The sequence below is a fragment of the Rhineura floridana genome, chromosome 1 (genome assembly GCF_030035675.1).
Source record: "Rhineura floridana isolate rRhiFlo1 chromosome 1, rRhiFlo1.hap2, whole genome shotgun sequence".
Taxonomy (NCBI): domain Eukaryota; kingdom Metazoa; phylum Chordata; class Lepidosauria; order Squamata; family Rhineuridae; genus Rhineura; species Rhineura floridana.
This window is the reverse complement of record NC_084480.1, coordinates 32,510,544-32,530,576: the sequence shown is the minus strand read 5'-3', so window position 1 is coordinate 32,530,576 and position 20,033 is coordinate 32,510,544. Positions and strand designations below refer to the sequence as shown.

At 42.1% G+C, this 20,033-nt stretch overlaps 1 protein-coding gene across 2 annotated transcripts in view; it reads right to left on the bottom strand.

The window, feature by feature from the left end:
- PARP8 (poly(ADP-ribose) polymerase family member 8) overlaps positions 1 to 20,033 on the bottom strand; it is a 244,210-nt gene that overhangs the window by 11,320 nt on the left and 212,857 nt on the right. For both annotated transcript variants that reach the window (XM_061617598.1, XM_061617607.1), the window contains exons 16-18: positions 9,954 to 10,046; positions 2,219 to 2,344; positions 350 to 415 (exon numbers count right to left, since the gene is read on the bottom strand). In XM_061617598.1, the coding sequence (XP_061473582.1) occupies positions 350 to 415; positions 2,219 to 2,344; positions 9,954 to 10,046 (285 nt within the window). The remainder of the gene's footprint in view (positions 1 to 349; positions 416 to 2,218; positions 2,345 to 9,953; positions 10,047 to 20,033) is intronic.

Genomic DNA, 20,033 nt, shown 5'->3' with positions numbered 1-20,033 from the left:
TTGCATCCAATTTAATAAATAAATGAATGGATAAAATACAGTAAGTGCTACTGATCAATGTTCCATTCAGCATTCTGCGGACAGTGGGAACAATCTCCCCACTCCTAAGCAGCCCCCACTGAAATTAAGTACTCTTGTATACTCCTGCTTATTTCCATTCAAGCTTTATATGCCTGCCTTCTCGTTCATTGATTTTATGTTGTAGTTTGCTGGACTTTCGAAGTCTGTTGCTTTGATAGGCTTTTTTCGCATGGCTCTAGTAGAACAATAATTGCACAAACAATGTTGCAAACTCGTAAACAGATGTACCTTACCAACATTTAAGGAACTAAATGAATTTAATGCCTACCTGTGTCATTTCTCTTATAGAAGTAATACTATCCAGTGCTTTCATAACTCGGTCGTAATTCTTCTTCTACAGTGAAACAAATGAATAGATTTTTTCCCCCAAAAGCATTTCATTTTTTTAAAAAAAGCATACTCACTATGCACAGAACTCTGTACAACAGCACATAGACATCATGCATTATAGCCAGCACAATAATCTTCTATAATAAAAATCTACATATTTGCAAATCTTGCTATCTGCTTTCTCTTTGGAATCACTTAGCTGATGTGGATAGGGGAGGGACCGCTGGAAATCTGGGATGGAGTAAAGCCTGATGACTCATTAGTGGGAAGACTCTTCTTTGTGTTCCATCTATGGAGGAACTAAGGTTGGTTGGAACAAGAAATAGACTGCACTAGTGTTATGAAACACCTTGCCCTATGAGGTTTGGATGGGTCAACATTTGCCCTTTCACCAGCTTGTGAAGACTTTTTTTTAAATTCCAGGAGGTGTATAATTTTCAGACTGAGTTGATGTTAGTAGAAAACTCTTTTATGTCTGATGTGCCTGTTTTTGTTGAATTTGCTGCTACTGCTTTCGTATTTTTAATTTGTGGTTGTTATTTTGTGATTTTTATATCACTGATATTTTTGTACTTGTGATTTTCACTGATGTAAGCTGCCTTTTGTAATAGATGTGCATTAGAAAGGGAGGGTATGTATTTTAAATAAATAAAGGTGTTTGGGAAATCTGAAAACTTTCTACCTCAGAGACTGCTACCAAATATCCCTTCTCTTTAGGAACTGCATGGGAGAATATTGCTTTGCAACATTGACAGCTATTACAAAGGGATGGACAAACTGTGGCCCTCCAAATGTTGTTGGGACTCCAAGTCCCATCAGTCCCCAACCTGCATGGCCAATGGGATGGGAGTCATGATGGGAGTTGTAGTACAACCACAGCTGGAGAGCCACATGTCTACATTAACATCACCAGTATCAATTATGCAGGTGGCTTTAAGTTTCTTTCCATCTATGCAACAACAAGCATTGTCGTTATTTTTAAAAAAAATATCACAATGCTAAGTATAATTTGGTTGGCCCTTATTACAACTTGTTTTTATTACCTTCTTATTCAAGTCATATTCTTGAGTTTTGTTTTCATTGGATTGCATCAAGAGTCCCCCTGAGCTGAACTCCATTCATAAGATATTCCCACTGGAGGAATGTGGGCACTGGGGAGAGATGATTTTAGCTGATTCCTCCTTTTCCCTATATCCCTTGAAACATTTCTCCAGATACATGGGGCACCATCCAAAATAGTGTGGGAGGTGGCATGGGGGGCTGCAGGAAAGACAGATCATCGGAAATCACCTCCCTCCCCACCTTCCTCCAGTAGGAGGATACAACCCCCATTATATTTCATAGAAATGGTTTATATGTGTATGTATTTACACCTCTCCCACTCTTCCTCTTCACGCGAGTCACATGTGAAACTGAGGGGGGCACACCTGCAATTTTTTATTTACAAAACATAGGAATGGAAGCGACACTTTCTCAAAGTGGCCATGTTTAGCCAAGCCTCTAACCACTCTACTGGGCTGCATTTCCCAAATGGAATCTGTCCATCCTTTTATACATAGCATTTTTATTGTTTAATATCAACCAAAGGGTTGGACAATCTTTGGCCCTCCAAACTTTGTTGGGAATTTTTGGGGGGTTGATATTGATAAGCTATATATTTTCTTAATATTGTATAGTGCCTCTGAAGAAGGATTTATATTCAAAACACATTAGACTGAAACAATATACTACCGTGCACCTGAAGGCTTCCTCTCTTCTTTCGCTACCCATACTCACTCAAACCCACAAAACTGCAGTACATACATACCCTGGGATTAAAGGCCAGCATCTGAGGGTCATTAGGATCAACTACAGAAGGATATGGCTCAAAAATGACAACTTTCCTGGGTGATTCTAATGCAGAGCGACACATGGATACCAACAAGTCTACAACCTAGAGATACAAAAAGATACCTTTATTTTATTTGCAGGAAATAGTGTCATTGGCATTTTTTACATGCCTGATGCTTCCGCGGTATAGTGGGGAACCCTTTCCTGCCTCAGGACTACATTCTCTTCAGAGGGCTACCAATGGTGGGCAAAGCCAGAGACAAAAGCAGACAGGACAACAAATTTAATGGTACCTTTGCACAACGGGCTAATTTCTACACACATCCACACAAACACCTCTCTCCTCCAACCAGGGAAGAGGCATTATCAAAGTTCAAGGACAGATTCTGGCCAGGTAAAAACATTCAACCTGGGTGAGAAGTAGGGATGATGAGGAGCGTGGCCTGAGGATAGGAGGTGCGCCTGAGGAAACAATGTGGCTTGGGAAGAGTCCCAAGGACCAAACAGAGAGACCTGGAGGGCCACATTTGGCCCCCAGACAGAGGGTCCCCACCCCTGCTCTATACTGTGGACCAGATCCATGTTTTCATTCACTAGAGGTCTCAAACTGACAACTCTAGCAGAAGGACCCAAGGACGTAACTGTCTACGGGAGCTTAGGAACATATACTGATTCAATCCATTGGCTCATCTAGCTCAACATTGTCAACACTGACTGGCAGCAGCTGTCCAGGGTTTCCGACAGGGAATCTCTCCCAGCCCTACCTAGAGACGCCAGGGATTGAACCTGGAACCTTCTGCATAAAGAGCAGATGCTCTACCACTGAGCAACAGCCCGTCCCTAAGGGCCTGGCTGAGAAAGAAGCAGCTGGCCTGATTGCTATTGTGCTGCAGAGCCACCACTGCAGATGGCTATATGGTAACCCTGCAATGATCAACTCAGAAGGTTGAGCGACATAAGCGGCTAATAAGGCTCCACCTGGTTCCCTAAAAACTGCTGGCTCTGTCCTGGATCCTCAGTTTGAGCAGCTCATTCTTCAGGTAAAAGTCCCCACCAGGCATTCTATAGGGCAGCAAGGTCTGCTATTCTTGGTACACACATTCACTTAATGCCTGAATGGGGCCCTCGCGCATACAGATGAATGCATGGGAACTTCTTTCTGTACAATCAGAAAGCGATGTGGTGGCACAGTTTCTGATCCTGTGGACAAAGCCCTATGTGTGCATACATCTCCACGGGCAGGGTATTCAGTGGATGTGAGGAAGGGAAGCAGTGGACCCTGCTGTCCTCATCCAGCACATATCCATTGAATGTGCAACCTAAATACAACAATGCTAAGGGCGAGGGATGGAAGTATCTGTTGGTTTCAGTTCTCTTAGTTTATCATTTTTCCAATCTTAAATTTGGTTCTTCACAATTCTACAGCAATTTGCATTTTTTTTAAAAAAGATACTCATGAAAATTCTCCAGCATTTTAGTGAGAATTTCTCCTACTGAACACATCCTTGTATGCAGTTTTAAACAATGTACCCAATTTTTCAAGTGAAAAATGTAATGCATTTTTGTATGTTGTTTTCACTAATATATTCATTTTATGCACACTTTTGCCTAATATATGGTTTTGCAAACATTGCTTAGTTAGAGAACTGCACTGCAAAACTCGGATAAGTGCAAATTTTGAAGGATGTCTGTCTTTCAGATCTCACATTTTGGAAAGTGCGGATTTGATACATTTGGCATTAAATGCAAACTGAATAGAAGTTCTCACCCATCCCTACTAAGGACTCAGCTGCTCTTGGACTGACTCTTGTCCTTCAGCATGTCAGCCACAACACCATTTCAGTGAAAATTGGTCTCTTGGTGATGTGCTCATAAAACCCTCCCTTCCTCCATCACCAAAGGGATGATCTGTACAATCATTGCTGGACAGCAGTGCTCAACTCCTAGGAGTTCAAGAGTAGTCTGGCATTGTTTGCCCTTTCCAAACAGATGGCCCATGCTGGTGGAGACATCACTGATCATCTATTCAGTAGCATGGGCATAATCCAAGATGCATGGGAAAGACCAGAGTACACTTTTTTGCACTGCACAGTACTCTTTTTGCATTGATGGAAGCTTTGAAGCACTTTAAAAATGTCATGCATGAAACAGCCCTTGATGGATTGCAGTGATAGCCTACATGACAAAATATGTATCACTGATACTGTTTACAGGGTTGGAAAGTGTTTTTAACCCCCCTACGTCATTCCAAAACTCATAAGAGCAAAACAGGAATTCTGTTCATCTATTTGCTGCTTTTACCCTGGATAAGTGGGAACCCAGTTGTCTAGCTGTTCAGAAGGGTAGTGGGAAGAAGGTGATAGACTGGTGCCAAGTCTTATGTGCATTGTTGAGTGGGAAGAATGATAATGCTTTCATTCATTTATATAATTCAGGCTACAGTCGCATTTCCAACATTCTCCCCAATCAAAGCTATGGATTAAATCCAACTAACTCATACTAAGAGTAAACACATTGGAATTGTTGATTTCAATGGGTCTCCTCTGAGTATGACTGAGTTGGCATCAACCTTATATATTTAATTGCTTAAAAAACAGAAAAAGTATCTCTTTTTTAAAATATTAACCCTTTCAATGGATTTCTCAGCTAATGATTAAACTCCTGAACTGACAACTTTACCTTTCATTATACATAGAAATATCAACTCTTCAAAGTATAATGTAAACTTATTTTGATAAATTAATTAGCAAAATTAATGACACTCTAAAAAGAGAACATTTCTGAAGAGGATTTTTAAAACAAACAAATAAAAAAAATTTGACCACATTCTACATTGCAAACATATTTTTATATAATGACATGGCATGAAAATGAATGGATTGTTTTGTTCATGGTCCCTCCATCTTTCTGATAACAGTTCTTGATTTCAGACTGTGTTCATTCGGGAACATTAAAATGAAAAAGATAAATTTTGATTAACACATCCCTTTGGTTCCACCCACAATCCCAGATGGACTCTTGACTCATACCGGTTCTAAAACCTTTATGTTCAGATCTCTAGAGGGAAATTAAAAAAAGAGATCCTTTCAAGAAGTTAAATAAAAAAAGAGAAACATCAGGAAGAGGATGTTTTACTTTTCCTTCTCTGCACACTCAGTATGGTGCCCATAATCTTCTTTCCACTGAGCCAGAAAGACGAAGTGTATGCATTGCCAAGAAATAGGGATTCAAATGTCAGCTTAGCCAAAGAATCACTGGGTAGCTATAGGCCAGGTGTGGGGAACCTTTGGCCCTCCAGATGTTACTAAATGACAACTCCCACCAACCCTGGCCATTGGCCATGCTTGCTTGGGCTAATGGGAGTTGTAATTCAGCAACATCTGAAGGGGCAAAGGTTCCCCACACCTGCTACAGGCAAGGGTAGGGAGGCAGCCTTTTAAGGAGACCCAACCCAATCAATTCCTAGAGCTAGTTTACCAGGTGCTGGGAATCACAAGTGGGGGAGCATGCCATTGCACTCAGGTCCTGCTTGCAGGCTTTCCACGGGCATCTGGTTGGCCACTGTGAAAACATAATGCTGGACTAGATGGGGCTTTGGGCTGATCCAGCAGGGCTCTTATGATGTTCTTAACCAGCATGGTGACCACTATTGTGACAGGCCCCAGATGACTGTATTTAGACATTTAACAAAGAACCAAACTCTCCAAGGAGGGCCAGAAGAAAACTGTTTTGGTGGACAGCATGAATCTCATGGGAATGTTTTGGAGATTGCTAAGTCTGAGTGTTATCCTGGTGCCTGATGTGAAAACCGCCAGCTCAACTGGCCTTGCTAGCATGTTTGAATTCCTGACTGAAAAGAGTAATCAAAGCCTTAGTGCAGGAAGAGCAAGAGAGGAAAAAAGGTTTTAAGAATGGGGGAAGAAAGACATGTTTCAGTGCCTGGTTTATCCACCTGCCTGCTTTAATATTATGATCTTGGGACTTTAACAGAGAAGTGAAATTAATTATTTAATGATGTTAGCACGGGCTACCGACTTTTGATCCATCCTGTTTTATTAATATCCAAAAAATGTGGTTTTTTTAATAATAAAAGGCTAAAATAAGGAGAGTGGCACCTCTTCTTAAGAGCCTCAGCAGTGCCCTTTATTGAGCCAGCCTGCTTGAGATAATGGCTTTAATCAGCCCGGGAAACTTGGAAGTAAAGCTGCTGACATCCTGCCTTCTAGGAAAAGGCTGTTGTGATGTTCCTATATTAATGTATATATGGTAAGTGTTGGTTGTTTAGAAGATACATGGTAAGTGGAGTGAAAGAGGAGGGGGACTGAATGGGCAGTAGAATGCTAGATGATTGGCTGAGTGTTTAAAATGGCTGAACGTATAAAAGGAAGAGTGAGAGTGGAATCTGGGGGGAGAAGAGAAAGAGTGGGTTGTTTGGTGGGTTTGAGAGAATGGTTTGCCAGGAGAGAGTGGAGAAGGAGGGGGGTGGAGTTCGGATTAGTATTGAGTAAAACCATATGCTTATGTGCCTTAAGAAGAAATCTTGTTAATCTTGTTAGCTTTGTTATCTTTAATAAATACTTAATTTGGTTTACCAAAGGCCTGATCCTTGGCTGGGGTTTCACAGACCAGAAGGGAGGGTAAGGTAATGACCAAGGCTGAAGGGGAACTGTAACAAATGGTGGCAGCGGTGAAGAGAATAACAATACCAGTATTCAGAGTCTCTGGGAATACTAGTATTAGGACGTGACTGGTGGTTGCCTACCAGGGGGATCTGTTGAGATCTGTGCTAGAGCGGGGAGAGAAACAATAAAAAAGGACAGTCCGGACTGGTGGAGTCCCTGGTGGTGCCTAGTGACAGGCAGTAGCCACGCGCAGGTAGGAACCTGACAGGGAGAGCCAGGGAAGGGCGTCACAGCTGTCACTCAGGTAGGTGTCCTTGGCTGCTAATGCTACGCTGCAGGTAGTCTTGTCTCTTGCCTCTCACTCTGACATAGGGGTCACCAATGCAGTGCCCACAGGCATATGTGCACCTGCAGAGTCCTCCTTTCCTGATGCCTGCAGAGTCTTCCTGTACTTCCCCATTGAAAACAGGCATTCTGTAGTAGCCAACAGATTAGATTGCACTGTGCGAGTGGCGCCCACAACAGTTTCTCCAGTTTGTAAATGTACCCCCAGGCCCAAAAAGGTTGGCGACCCTTCCTCTAACAGCTACCTGGGAAAATCTATGGGCAGCCCATTGTACACAAACCTGGTTCCTAACCTGGATAAGCTTACTGAGTCTGCAGAGTACCAAAGACGTACAGAATTAGGCATTGGAATCTAAATTCCTTCACTTATTCACTCAGCCGTGAAGCTCATTGGGAAACCTTAGGCCAGTCGATTGCTCTGTCTAACCCACCTCCTAGGGCTGTTGTTAAGATAAAGTGGGGGTAGAAAAACCAACTTGTAAGATACTCTTGAGTTCCTTGGAGGGAGGTTAGGATAAAAATGTATTGTCCTCCTCATATTTCTTTGCCTGTCCTAAAGTACATCAACCAGGATCCAAGAATGGTGAAACTGGAAGAGAAGCTCGTTAATTGAATGGGATTTATTTTTGAGTAAAAATGCAATGGTATTGAAATCACTCTCTCAACCCACACATACTTGGGGCCTCCAAAATGAGATGGACTATAGAAGCTCCCTACCACACACATGCACTTCAACTCAGACCTCATGGACAGGTGCCTCCTTCTCACTCACCAGAACATGGAGATTAAGCAGCACCCTCCCTGCAAACATGCACACACTGCTTTAGTCCCAACATTGTCCTGCCCCCATCCCAGGTTTATTTTAACATGCAGCTAGACACATTTTGTGCAGTGTCAAAAAAATGGTCCAGTGTAAAATACGTTTTTGTGCAGTTGAGCCTATGGGATTTAATAAGGAGCTAGGTAGTTTCTAAAAAAAAGAAAGAAATAGATGAGAAAAGATAAAAAGAAATAGAAAATGAAGATAAATACTGGTTCCTTTCAAATCTTCATAACCTTATAATACCAGTCAGTGCTTTTTCAGTAAAAAAAAACTAGGTGCCAGTACTCATATATTGATAAAAGTACCGTGGGTGCCAGCAGAAAATGGCTGGCATAGGCAGCCAAAAAAGAGATGCAGGTACTCTGTACTGGTGAGTACTGTAACAAAAAAAGCCCTGGTAGTAGTATATTATAGGACAAATTACTTGACTGGTTTGGGGGCGGGCAGTGTGCTAGCTGCTTGTGCAGTAGGAAAAAAAAGCTTAGAATAAATCCTGCCCCCATCTCCTTGAAATTTTCTCTACCCAAATTAGAAAACAGGCTATGAAACCTTTCTTCTCAATATGATTGGTTAATTGCCGTTGCTGGGGGAAGGTGTCCCTCGTTCTACCTAGTTCATATATTTTAGGCTACCAAAAGCTTTTGTGTCCATGATCATCCATCAGATGCTTCAGAATATGTGAACACCTCCAGGGTTTGTCTCCCAATGTTATGGCTAGGTCAGTTGCACTGATGATTATAATCTCTGGGAGCTATTCTTAATAGTTTATTAGTGTCTTAAGTCGAGCAGTATGTAACGTTACTGTGTTCATATAGGTTTTTAACAAGACACTCCCCCTCAGCCCCTTCACTGGTAACAGTAGGGGGCTTCAGATGAACCTCTCTGCTCTGATTACAGCAGGGATGGGATCCATTGGCCAGTGCCAGTTCGAAAGCATTCCGTCAATCTAATAGGTTGGCACTGATTCAAGTTCATTCTTTATCCGCTAGCTGCTGCTTTTCCCAATCTGTGGGGTTTTTTTCCTGCTTGGAAAAGATATTAATATCAATATTTTGAAGGAAATATCAATATTTCCTTAAAATATTGATATCTTGAAGGAAATATCAATATTTTAAAAGAAAATATGTATAAATTATCATTCTTAAAATGATATTTTAGAGGCAGGTTTTTTAAAAAACTCTATTTTCAAAATTAGCCGTGAAAATTTGCTACATTAAAATCTAATCCTCAATAATTGGGAATAAGCAGATTAATGGAAAATTTGGTACCAAATCCAAATTGGGTGGAATTCTAGCACATCTCTACAATACAGTGCTGGCAGGGCTCAACAGTGCCACCCACTGGGCATTTGATTTTTAAAAAGCCAGATTGTTTGGGGTGCTTCAGGGGCCACCAGAAATTTCTTGGGGACCATATACAGCCTATGGGTTATCCAGCCCTGCCCGAAACCTAGTGTGGCTCCGGAACATTGCAAGAAGAAAATGGTGATTGCCACAAATAAAAAAAAAGATGGTAAAGAATATTTGGAGAAAATTCTGTGAAGTGGTTTTCTTCTAGAGGTGAAAAAAAAAAAAATCTCAGAAATTTTCTCAGAAAAAAATGTCATCCAAGATATTTTGGTTCAGCTGTAAGTGACATGGTAGTGCACTTAACATGAACTTTCTTATATGCAGTGAAGGCAGAGTTTCAAAGGAAGAAAATGAAAGCTAGAACTTTTACTCAGCTTTTCATTTGCTGTAATGTAAAATTTGAGTACTTCTGAAAATGCCAACTACTCAGTCAAATCACAGAACCATTAGACCTCTGTGTTTTGCATCCATCGGGGAAAATAAAATGTAGCAAAACGACATGAGGAGATGCTTAATAATAATTGAACTGACAGCGCAAACATCATTCACGTTCATATATTTCTTTCACTTTACCTGAGCCCCTGTTGCTATTTCATCTGCAGCTTCATTCATCACTCCTAGAGTTTGGAAAGCAAATACACACAGCTCCCGTTCGCACACAGTAGGCTGAAATGGGAGGGGAGAGAGAGAGAAAGAAAATATATGTGATTTGCATGTATAAATCTTATATTCTGTTAGCAAAATGCCCATTAATAGGAATGGTTGTATAATGCAAGGGCTTCACTGAGTGTATGCATGTACGGTGCATCTTTTGGATTATGAATAAAGAATAGTGATTGGAGATTACTCCCCCCCCCTTCCCAGGACCAAGCGCAATGAAGAATGAGATTTGTTAACCTGATTCATTGTCCTCCCACTATTGTTTGCTTTTAAGTTCATTCTAAGGTTCAGTCCCATTACATTCTCAATGACATCGATCGGAGTGTAAAAGGGCCCAAGCACTTCTCCCATCCACTCCTATCATTCACAAGCCCCCCTCCTCCAAGACTTACTTGGTAGTGGTGGTGATGGCAGAAGAGGAAAATATAACAGCCTGCTGGATCTGGCCAATGGCCTATCTAGTCCAGCATCCTATTCTCACAGTGGCCAAACAGATGCCTATGGGAAGCCTAAAAGTAGAACCTAACTGCCATAGCACCCCACCCGCGAATCCCAGCAACTAGCATGCAGAGGCACACTGTTTCTGATGGAGGTACAACACAGCTATCATTGCTAGTGGCCATTGATGGGGCTTGTGATGGGGTGGCGTCACGATGCAGTCTCTACTGTGCCATAAAATGCCACTGCAGTAGTGTTCTAGGACATAAACCTTGGGAAATGTAGATCCCAGCTAGGGCTCCTGATGTCCACAGGAAGAGTCCTGAGAAAGTCATTTTCTAAGGCAGCATTTTAGGAGGAATTGGAGACTGGATCTCCAGTAATCTCTGCTGTCGCTGCGATCATCCAGTTTGTGTGAGAATGAGATACGGCTAGCAGCAGAAGGGAGGGCTGAAGAACAGCCAAACTCACTCCAAACAGGAACTCCTTGCACAAGGTCAGCCTGCTTGTCCTTCCAGCTCAGTGCTGTCAACCCTGACTTGGCAGCAGCTCTCCAGGGTCCCAGGCAGAAGTCTATCCCATCAGCTGCTATCTGATCCTTTTAATTTGAGATGCCAGGGACTGAACTTGGAACCTTCAGAATGCAAAGTAGGTGCTCTACCACAGAGCTATCCTCTCTCCCACTTTGGAGGAGTTTTGGCCTGATTATGGATGGGTTTGTGGGGGCAATCCCCCCCCACTTCTTCTGAACCCCTCTCCAATTCCAAAATATAGAGCCATTACCAGAAAAGAGGGTCTTTGTCCTTTTTGTTTGGGTTTTAAATTTTGTATACTGCATGTTATTAAATTCATTTTATATTGTATGCTTTTAAAATGTGTTGTAAGTCTCCTAGAGACCACTAGGTATGAGGCAACTAACAAATTAAAGATCACCACCGCTACCACCACTACCATTAGTTGCATTAATGGCTTTCCATTGTCGGGTTCGGAAGGTCTTTCCCACTTTATTGCAACAGCATTCCCAAGAGGAAGGGTTAGGAACACAGGGAGCTGCTTTATACCATGTCAGACCATTGGTCGATCCAGATCAGTAGTGTCCACACTGACTGGCAGCGGCTCCCCAGGGTTTCAGGCAGGAGTCTCCCAACCTTACCTGGAGATGCCAAGGATTGAACCTTGTTCCTTCTGCATGCAGAGTAGATGCTCTAACACTGAGCTACTCTTCCCCGTATTTTTAATTTACCCGTTTATCCCTTCTCCCATGTTTTTATTTTAATTTACCCTCTTCCTCCATATTTTTCCCCACAGAAGTGAATGGCCAGTAACCTCAGTGCTATCACTGACCTTGACGTTCACAAACAGGCTGAATTTTCTGAGCCTTTCTTAATATATGAAGAAATTCTGTGTATATTTAGGCCTGCTTGTTTTGTTCATTTGCAAAACTTTGATTAACACAGAATCAGTTCTGAGTTTTCTGTTCAACCTCTCGAGTACTTGCAAAACTCCTTATGATATGCCAGGGGAACCACTCCAAGGCCTACCATGGCAATGCTTTTATGCCTTTCACTGCCATCAAGATAACTGACAAATCAATCGTACTCTGCTCTAGGGGTCACTCTCAGCAGAAATGAAAACCAAACAAAAATATGTGCTGAGTGCTGGGAGCAATAAATTTTTTACAAATAGGAGAAATTTGCTCTCAAAATATTGCTTCTCTGGGCACACCTGCACCAACAGCTTTCCCTTGCTTCTTTAAGAGCATCTAGCAGTTCTGTTTGCAGGAATGTCTCTCCCTCAGTCTCCCTCTCTGTACCTCAATGACTGCCTGATGACTGCAACACTGAAATATTTTCACAGAGATTGCTTTCGAAAAGCCATCATCTTTCAAGTCCAATATAGCATCAGTCACTTGATTTATCTCATCTGCTGTGTTACGTTGAATTAGGCAGCAGATGAAGCCGAACACTATCTAATTCACTGTAGCATGGCATTCTAGTAAAAAGAAGAAAAAATGTGTGTTTATTACTTCCAGCTGCTCTCTGTGCACACATTTTTATTTTGGAGCATCAAGCCTATAATTAGGTACTCCAGATTTGGCCCATGTCCTTCATTGGGTCCAATTCTGAAGATACCACCCTGGAGGTTGTCCACTAAACATGTACAGCTACCAACCCTAAGAGACAGAACAGTGAGAGGACTAGCCTAAGATTTAGGAGAGGGGGCATGGCTAAGGAAGAAGGGGGCATCACCATCACCGAAACAAGGAAAGCTACTCCTGCTGAAATCCCCTCTTCCACACATCCTACTTAAAAGACAGCCCTCTTTTTGAAGGAATCCCTCTTTCAAGGGCTGTTCATTAACAGTTAACAGCAGAACAAGCAAGGCACACAGGACACCTGGTTGTATCCTTCTCTATTATAGTGTGATATATGGTATTTCTATTTAAATTGTAGTTATTAATTCTAATTTTGCAACAATAAATACATATTACCATATGTACATTTTATGCAAATTTTGTTTGCTTTTGCTTTCTTTTTTGGTGATGCGTTTCCTTTTGTGTGTGTGTGTGATGAAGTGCATGTGGCCACACTGTATCAAAGGTGTCGGAGCCCTATCCAGATTTACATCTGGACACCCTCCTAGCGGATAGAGGACATGCTTTGCACAGAAGACCCCAGATCCAATCACAGGCATCTCCAATTAAAAGGGCCACGTAACAAGAAAGACCCTGGACAGCTGCTGCCAGTTCAGTGTAAATGACACTGGTCAAAATGGGCTGACTCAGTACATGACAACAACTTCATATATAGGAGGTTAAAGAATGGCATTTGGCAGGTTGGAAGTGGCCCATTGGTCTTGCACCAATAGCTGCTCTAGATAATTTATCATTATATTTTAAGCACACATGTTAGAATCCATTTGGATCCTCTAGTTCGGCTCTCAACACTGAATATTTAGGAGCTAAAAGAGGCAAACTGTGCAATGTTGGAGATTTGCAAGATGGATTGCTCTTTGCAATCACCCTGAATTCCCCAAATGCCACCATTAATATCAATCTGGTTGGCCACAGCATGAGAGACAGGGCCTTCTTAATGATGCCTTCTCATGCTTATGGAAAGCTTTTTTGAGAGAATTATGCTGGGCCCCTACAGACTGGGCTTTCAAATGGGCCTTAAAAATTACTTCTTCCAGGTTGCCTGAAAATGTTTCTGTAAAATTGGCTTTATATGACTCTGAACTGTTTGTTTATTGAAATTCTTGTGATAAACTACTATTGATCTAAAAATAGTGGAGCAAAAGGAACAATAATTTCATAGTAGGTGTCATTAAGGAGGAAAAAGTTTCCTAAATCCTACTAAAAGAAAGTTTCTGCAGTAGAGATCAGCCTTAAAGGCAATCTGCTTTTTGCTCTTTAGCTATCAGGACATTTTCTTCATGAGACTAACAGAGAAACTTCTACTCTAGTTACAGCCCTAAGGCAAGAACAGGGAGAATTGTTCCTCTTAAATCTGCGCTAGAGACATTTCTTCAGATTTCCTTGTAAATCTTAAATGGGTAGAAATCATTTTATTTATTTATATCCCACCCTTTCTCTCAGTAGGAGCCCAGGGTGGCGTTATGTATGCCTCTACTCATTTTCTTAATGATGAAAATTCAGCATTGTCATTTTTTAGGGGGGAAAGTGTTGTGCGAATGTGGTGTGGCTGATTGACATTTGCACAGCAGACAGAGCATTCTCTATATCAGGAGTGAGCAAAAGGGATCTACTGGTAGATCTCTGGGTGACTTGCAGTAGATCAGTAAGCATTTCTGTATTCCAGCTTTATAATGACAGCAACAACTAGAAGGTTTTTTTCTCGTTCTCTCTCTCTGGCTACTGAAACAACGGAAACTCATGGGGAAACCAGGAATGTGTTTTTTCTTTCACTAGAGGGCAACTGGGCACACTGCTAAATGCAGCGCTGGTGAGGCCCCAGCCGTCCACTCTCTTAATTTCCCCAAAGGCATCTATACATACAAATTAGCATATGCAGATTTCATGCAAATCTGTGCCACTGCCCTGTGCCCCATGCCCTTTACTCTTCTATAGTCCTATAAGGGTAGATATTGGGGATCTAGTAACAAAATGAAAGGGATCCCACATGCTTGAAGTCTGCCCACCCTTGCTGTAGATCAGGTGTTGAGAACCTGTTGGCCCTCCTGATGTTGCTGAATGACAACTCCCATCAGCCCCAGAAAGCATGGCCAATGGCCAGGAATGATGGGACTTGTATTTCAGCAGTATCTGGAGAGCTAAAGGTTCTCCACACCTGCTGTAGGTGATGCTTCAACCCTCATATTCTAGGAGGATAGTACAGGGCATATAAAATAAATAAATACTTAAGTACTATCTTCATTTGAAATTTGCATAACCATAGTTCCTCCTCCATGGGACCATCTTTTTAGCAAAATATAAGAAATCTGTGTACGTATGCATGAAAGTAGATCAGCAATATAACTTGGAGATGCTCTCTTGGTCTTGCAAAACTGGCCATTCATTAAGTTGATCTCAGAAAGATGTGCAGCAATGTATTATTCTTATCATTGCTCATCCTCATCAGCTGTTTATGTCCGCAGGCATGGTCTGAATGCACATGAGGCCCCCACCTTGCCCAGGCTTAATGAACCTCTGGGAAGAAAGCCTGGGTTTGGTCAGTTCCTGGATGGGAGACCACTTAGAAATCCCATGTATACCCCTTTGAGTTCCAAGATGAAAAAAGGGGAGGATATAAATGAAAAAAAAAATCAATATTTTTTTAAACACATGTTCTCTGCTGCATTACAAGAAAAACACCCTATCCCCTGTAGAAATACGCCGTGATTGCTAAGAACTCTATGGGGACTGGGAAACACTATGATACAAAGCAGCAAGGGTGTGTATAGAAACTTTTTTAGCCAGAGGGCCACATTTCTTCCTGGGCAACCTTCCAGGGGCCACATGCCAGTGGTGGGTGGAGCCAGAGGCAAAAGTGGGTGGAGCAATGAATGTAAATTTTAAATTTGTACAGTAGGCTAGTTTCTACACACATTCACATGCCCCTCCCTCTGTAACCTCTATCCAGGTAAGCAAGAAGCATTGTCAGAGTTCAAGGACGCATTCCAGCCAGACAAAAATACTTGGGGTGCAAAGCAGGGCTAGTGAGGGGTGTGTTCTAGGGAGAGTTCTGAGGGCCACACAGAAAGGCCTGGGGGCCACATTTGGTCCCCAGCTCTAAAGTTCACCACCACTGCAGTAAGGCATGAAAATTGCATTTGCATCTTCCAAGGACCCTGCAGTACCAATCTATATTATGACAATGCCTCCCCAATCACTATGCCAGAAGCACCATAAAACATCCTGAGTGCATAAGAGCTGGAGGCTACAAATGTAGATATTATTTATTTATTTATTTCCCTCCCTCCCTTTCTCCCAGTAGGAGCCCAGGGCGGCAAACAAAAGCATTAAAAATGCTATAACATCATAAAAATGTATTTAAAAGTCTGTTTTTATGATGTTTTAAAGTGTTTTAGTGCTTTTGTTTGCCGCCCTGGGCTCCTGGTGGGAGGAATGGTGGGATATAAATCAAATGATAAATAAATAAATAATAAAAACAGACTTTAAAATGTATTAGAACAAAACAAACATTATAATGCTTTGACATTGGATTTGCCTTTCCTTTTGCCTTCAAAGCATCTGAGGCAGAGGAAGGGGGTGGAAACTGTTTCAGCAGAAAAGAAAAATGCTGCCTAGATGCAACTTTGCAAAGTGGGATTCCTTCTCTAAGACACAAGGAACAAAGACAAGAGAGGCTCGTCACTCATCCCCTAAACGCTCTCCCACTCTGCCCTGTCCTACCCGCCTTCCTGTGCTTTGCGGCAATGTCCTGTAGTTCATCTCAGGACAGACTGTGCAAAGTTTGTGCAAACAAGCCAGCAGGGAAGAAGGCAAAGACTGAAATTATTATGATTTCTGTACTCTGGAATTCAAACATATAGAATGATACATTTCCCCACAAAAGAAGCAATTTTAGAATAGTTGTATGTTGCAGAGAAAAGAAAGGAAAAGCTATTGTTCTGGTTTGTACGCTGTACTAAGCCAAACCATGCCTAATGTGAACATGTGAGTTCTAGGAGCAGTAGTGAAGTGGCAAATTCAGAAATGAACAGTCCCTTTATAATAGTCATAGTCACACATACACACATACACACACTTTTGTTTGTTGCTGGGATGAGAATGAGATCATTGTTAATGCCTTCTACCACAACAGCAGACATCCCTAGAAGCCCAATAAGCATGAAAGGGAAGAGTGTTACCTAATGAAAAGAGTCTTCTCAGTGGCTGGCTCACTTCCTTTCACTCTGATTGGCTCCAATCAGCAGGAAAGGACAAGGAAGCATATTATCAGGGGTGAACACACACCCCCTTCATGCTGATTATCTCACAGGCTGCTGGAGACACAGGGACCCTGTTGGAACCAAAAACGTATGGGATCTAAGCACCGAGACCATGGATGATTACACACCTGTCTAGGAGAGATCACAACCACTGTGTTCCCACCCTGTCATCCTGCTATTGCACTGTGCTGACCTAAGCCATGGCTGGACCTAGTACAGGGGTAGGGAACCTTTCTCAACCTGAGGGCCATACTCCCTCATAGGAAACCTTATGGGAGCCACATGCCAGTGGTGGGTGGTGCCAGATGCAAAAATTGATGGGGCAATGGATGTGATTCTTACCTTGGTACAGTAGGCTACATTCTAGCCACAGAAAAGTCAAAGGATTTTACACATGCACCTCTTTCCATCCTCCATTCAGGCAAGGAAGAAACACTAGCACAGTTCCAGCCATACGAAAGCACTTTAGGAGGGTGTGCAATAGGGCCTGTGTGGGATGTATCCTGGGCAGGGGGAATGACTTAGGTGGAACACTGAAGGCCAACTTCCGAGCCTGATGTTTTCCACCACTGGCTTAGCGTGTCATCTAAACACAGGCTCATGGTTTAGACAAACCATGAGCTATAACCGAGGGCTGTCCTATGGTTTATGGCTTGCCCATGAGAGCTAAACTATGAGCCTGGGTTCAGATGCTAAGCAAAACCATGTCTTAGCTCAGTGCAGCAGCAAAACAACCAGAGAGGAGCAAAGCGGCCTCAATCTCCTGTCCAGGAGCCTGTACATTCATTATAGGCCATTGGGTCAAACCACAATATTCATGTTTTTATATAAGTGTGCTTAAATTGCTCACTTTTGGAGGGGGGGAGCACCCATGGGGTCCTAAGTCAAGATCATGCACTTGATCAGAATTGACTACCCATACCTGTTTCCTGGCAAAAAATAACACCCCCACTGGTGCAATTTATCCTGAAAAAACTTTTAAGGGCTAATGGGAGACAGGAGTGGAGAGTCTGCAATGGGGCCCTGATCCAGACTGGGAACATGTTCTGGATTGGGGCCATAAGGCAACTTTTCCTTCAAAGTAAAAGCAGCCAGTTTAAAAAGTGGGGTGGGTAGAACAAGGTTTAAGTGGGGTAGGTAGATGAATGTCACTGTTTTTATCTGATTTTGATGTATTTGTTATTTTATTTTACTGTGTATGTTACTTCGAGGCACTTGAGTGCAAAAAGGCAACTAAAAAGTTAAGATAAAAGCATGATGAAAACTCTGTTGTGACCTTCCTTTAACCTTTCCTGCATTAATGACCATTGAGCAACTGGGATTGCAGTAGAGATGTGCTGATCTGGACCCAGACTCATTCATTTTTATTTAGGGGCAATCCAGACAGTCACCTTTTGCCTTGGCAGAGGCTTCTACAACAATAGTAGATAGCAAAACATTTAACTTGTGCCAACAATGGAAAACAGTGATTACCACCTGCTAAACAGTTTATCATCTGTGATGGGCAACAATGAAATGCTGTAGCAGAAAGGTCAGCATTTTGCAATTAGGATGATGTGCAGTTCTGCCAGCTATAACCACTTGAGATTCTTAAGGGCTTGTTACCTATATATAGTGCATTTTGAGCATCTGAAAGACTTTATACCAGTGGTCTTAATAAACCGTACAACAACCCTGTAAGGTAAGCCATTATTAATTTTCCATACTGCAGATTGCAGAAGGAATGTAGGAAGCTGCCATGTGCCTCATCAGACCATTGATCCATCTCACTCAATATTGTCACTGCACATAGAAATGGCAGTGGGTCTCCAGGGTTTCAGACAAGGTTCTCTCATAGCGCTCCTGGAGATCTCAGGGATTGAACCTGGGACCTTTTACATGCAAAGCCTGGGCTCTGTCTACCTCTGAGCCATGGCCATAAAGCTAAAAGCTGAAGCTAAAAATAGAGTAACTTGCTGAGGAAGACACCTAGCTGAGTTCATACATGGCTTAAGCCAGGGACTTCCCAGCTTACAGTTCATATTTATAGCCATTAAATGACACTCGTTCTATTTGCAATGTGTATCATAGCACCAAGAATGCAACCTTTAGTTGATTATTATCAGTACTGTATTGAAACAGCAGATAACTCTATTAGAATATTGATCAGCTAAAAAGAAGTCCCTGATTACTCATCAGCAGGTTGTTAACGTCTTTTTTTAATACGACTACTGTTAAAGGATGGTATTCAATGCTAGTCCTACTCAGAGAAGAGTCACTGAAGCTAATCGATAAGGCTAACTTAGTTTCATTAATTTCAGTGGGTCTACTCTAAGTAGGATGTAATTGAATACAACCCAAAAATTGCAGATGACAAGTATTAAAAGAGGGGATAGGGGAATGCCCATTATTAGTGTGCATCATCTAATAATCATCATAATTTAATGGCAGATTTACATTTGCCCTATAAATGTCTACCTAGAAATAAACCCCAATGAATGCAGTACAGCTTACTTCCAGGTAAGTTGTGCCATATTTTAAGAAAGTTGTGGACAAACTGGATCGAGTTCAGAGGAAGGCGATTAAGGGGTTCTGAAAACCAAGTCCTATGAGGAATGGTTTAAAAATTTGGATATGTATAGCCTGAAGAAGTGAAGATTAACAGGAGACATGACAGCGGTCTTCCTGTGAGCACAGTTTTTGTGAGTTTCACTGCCACTCTTCCTGCTGCTTTGACATCAAGGGGGAAAATGATCTGAGATTTCAACACAAGATGGCGCCCTAGAGGAGAGTTTGAAAGCTGAAGGAGAAAACATAGTGATATGTTTCTGTGGGTTCTCCTAGCCTTCTTGAAAAGTTCTATCACCATTCATTCTGGTTACCATTCAGTCTAATGCCTGAGACGTTGCTGCTGCTGCTGTGGTTGTTGTTTAAAACTATTTCAAAGATGCTTCTTCCTAGGTAAATTATTCAGGAACAATATAGAAGAACTTTGTCAAACAGAACACATGTAATTTATGTAGGCTGAGAAGGCAAATTTGCTGTGTCAGACACTGACCATCACCATAACCTGTCATGGCCCCCGTGGAGGACTCCTGGCAGCGTGAACAGGAGGAGGAGGATTGGGATCTTGGGGATGGGCCTAGTGGACTGTAGCAGCAG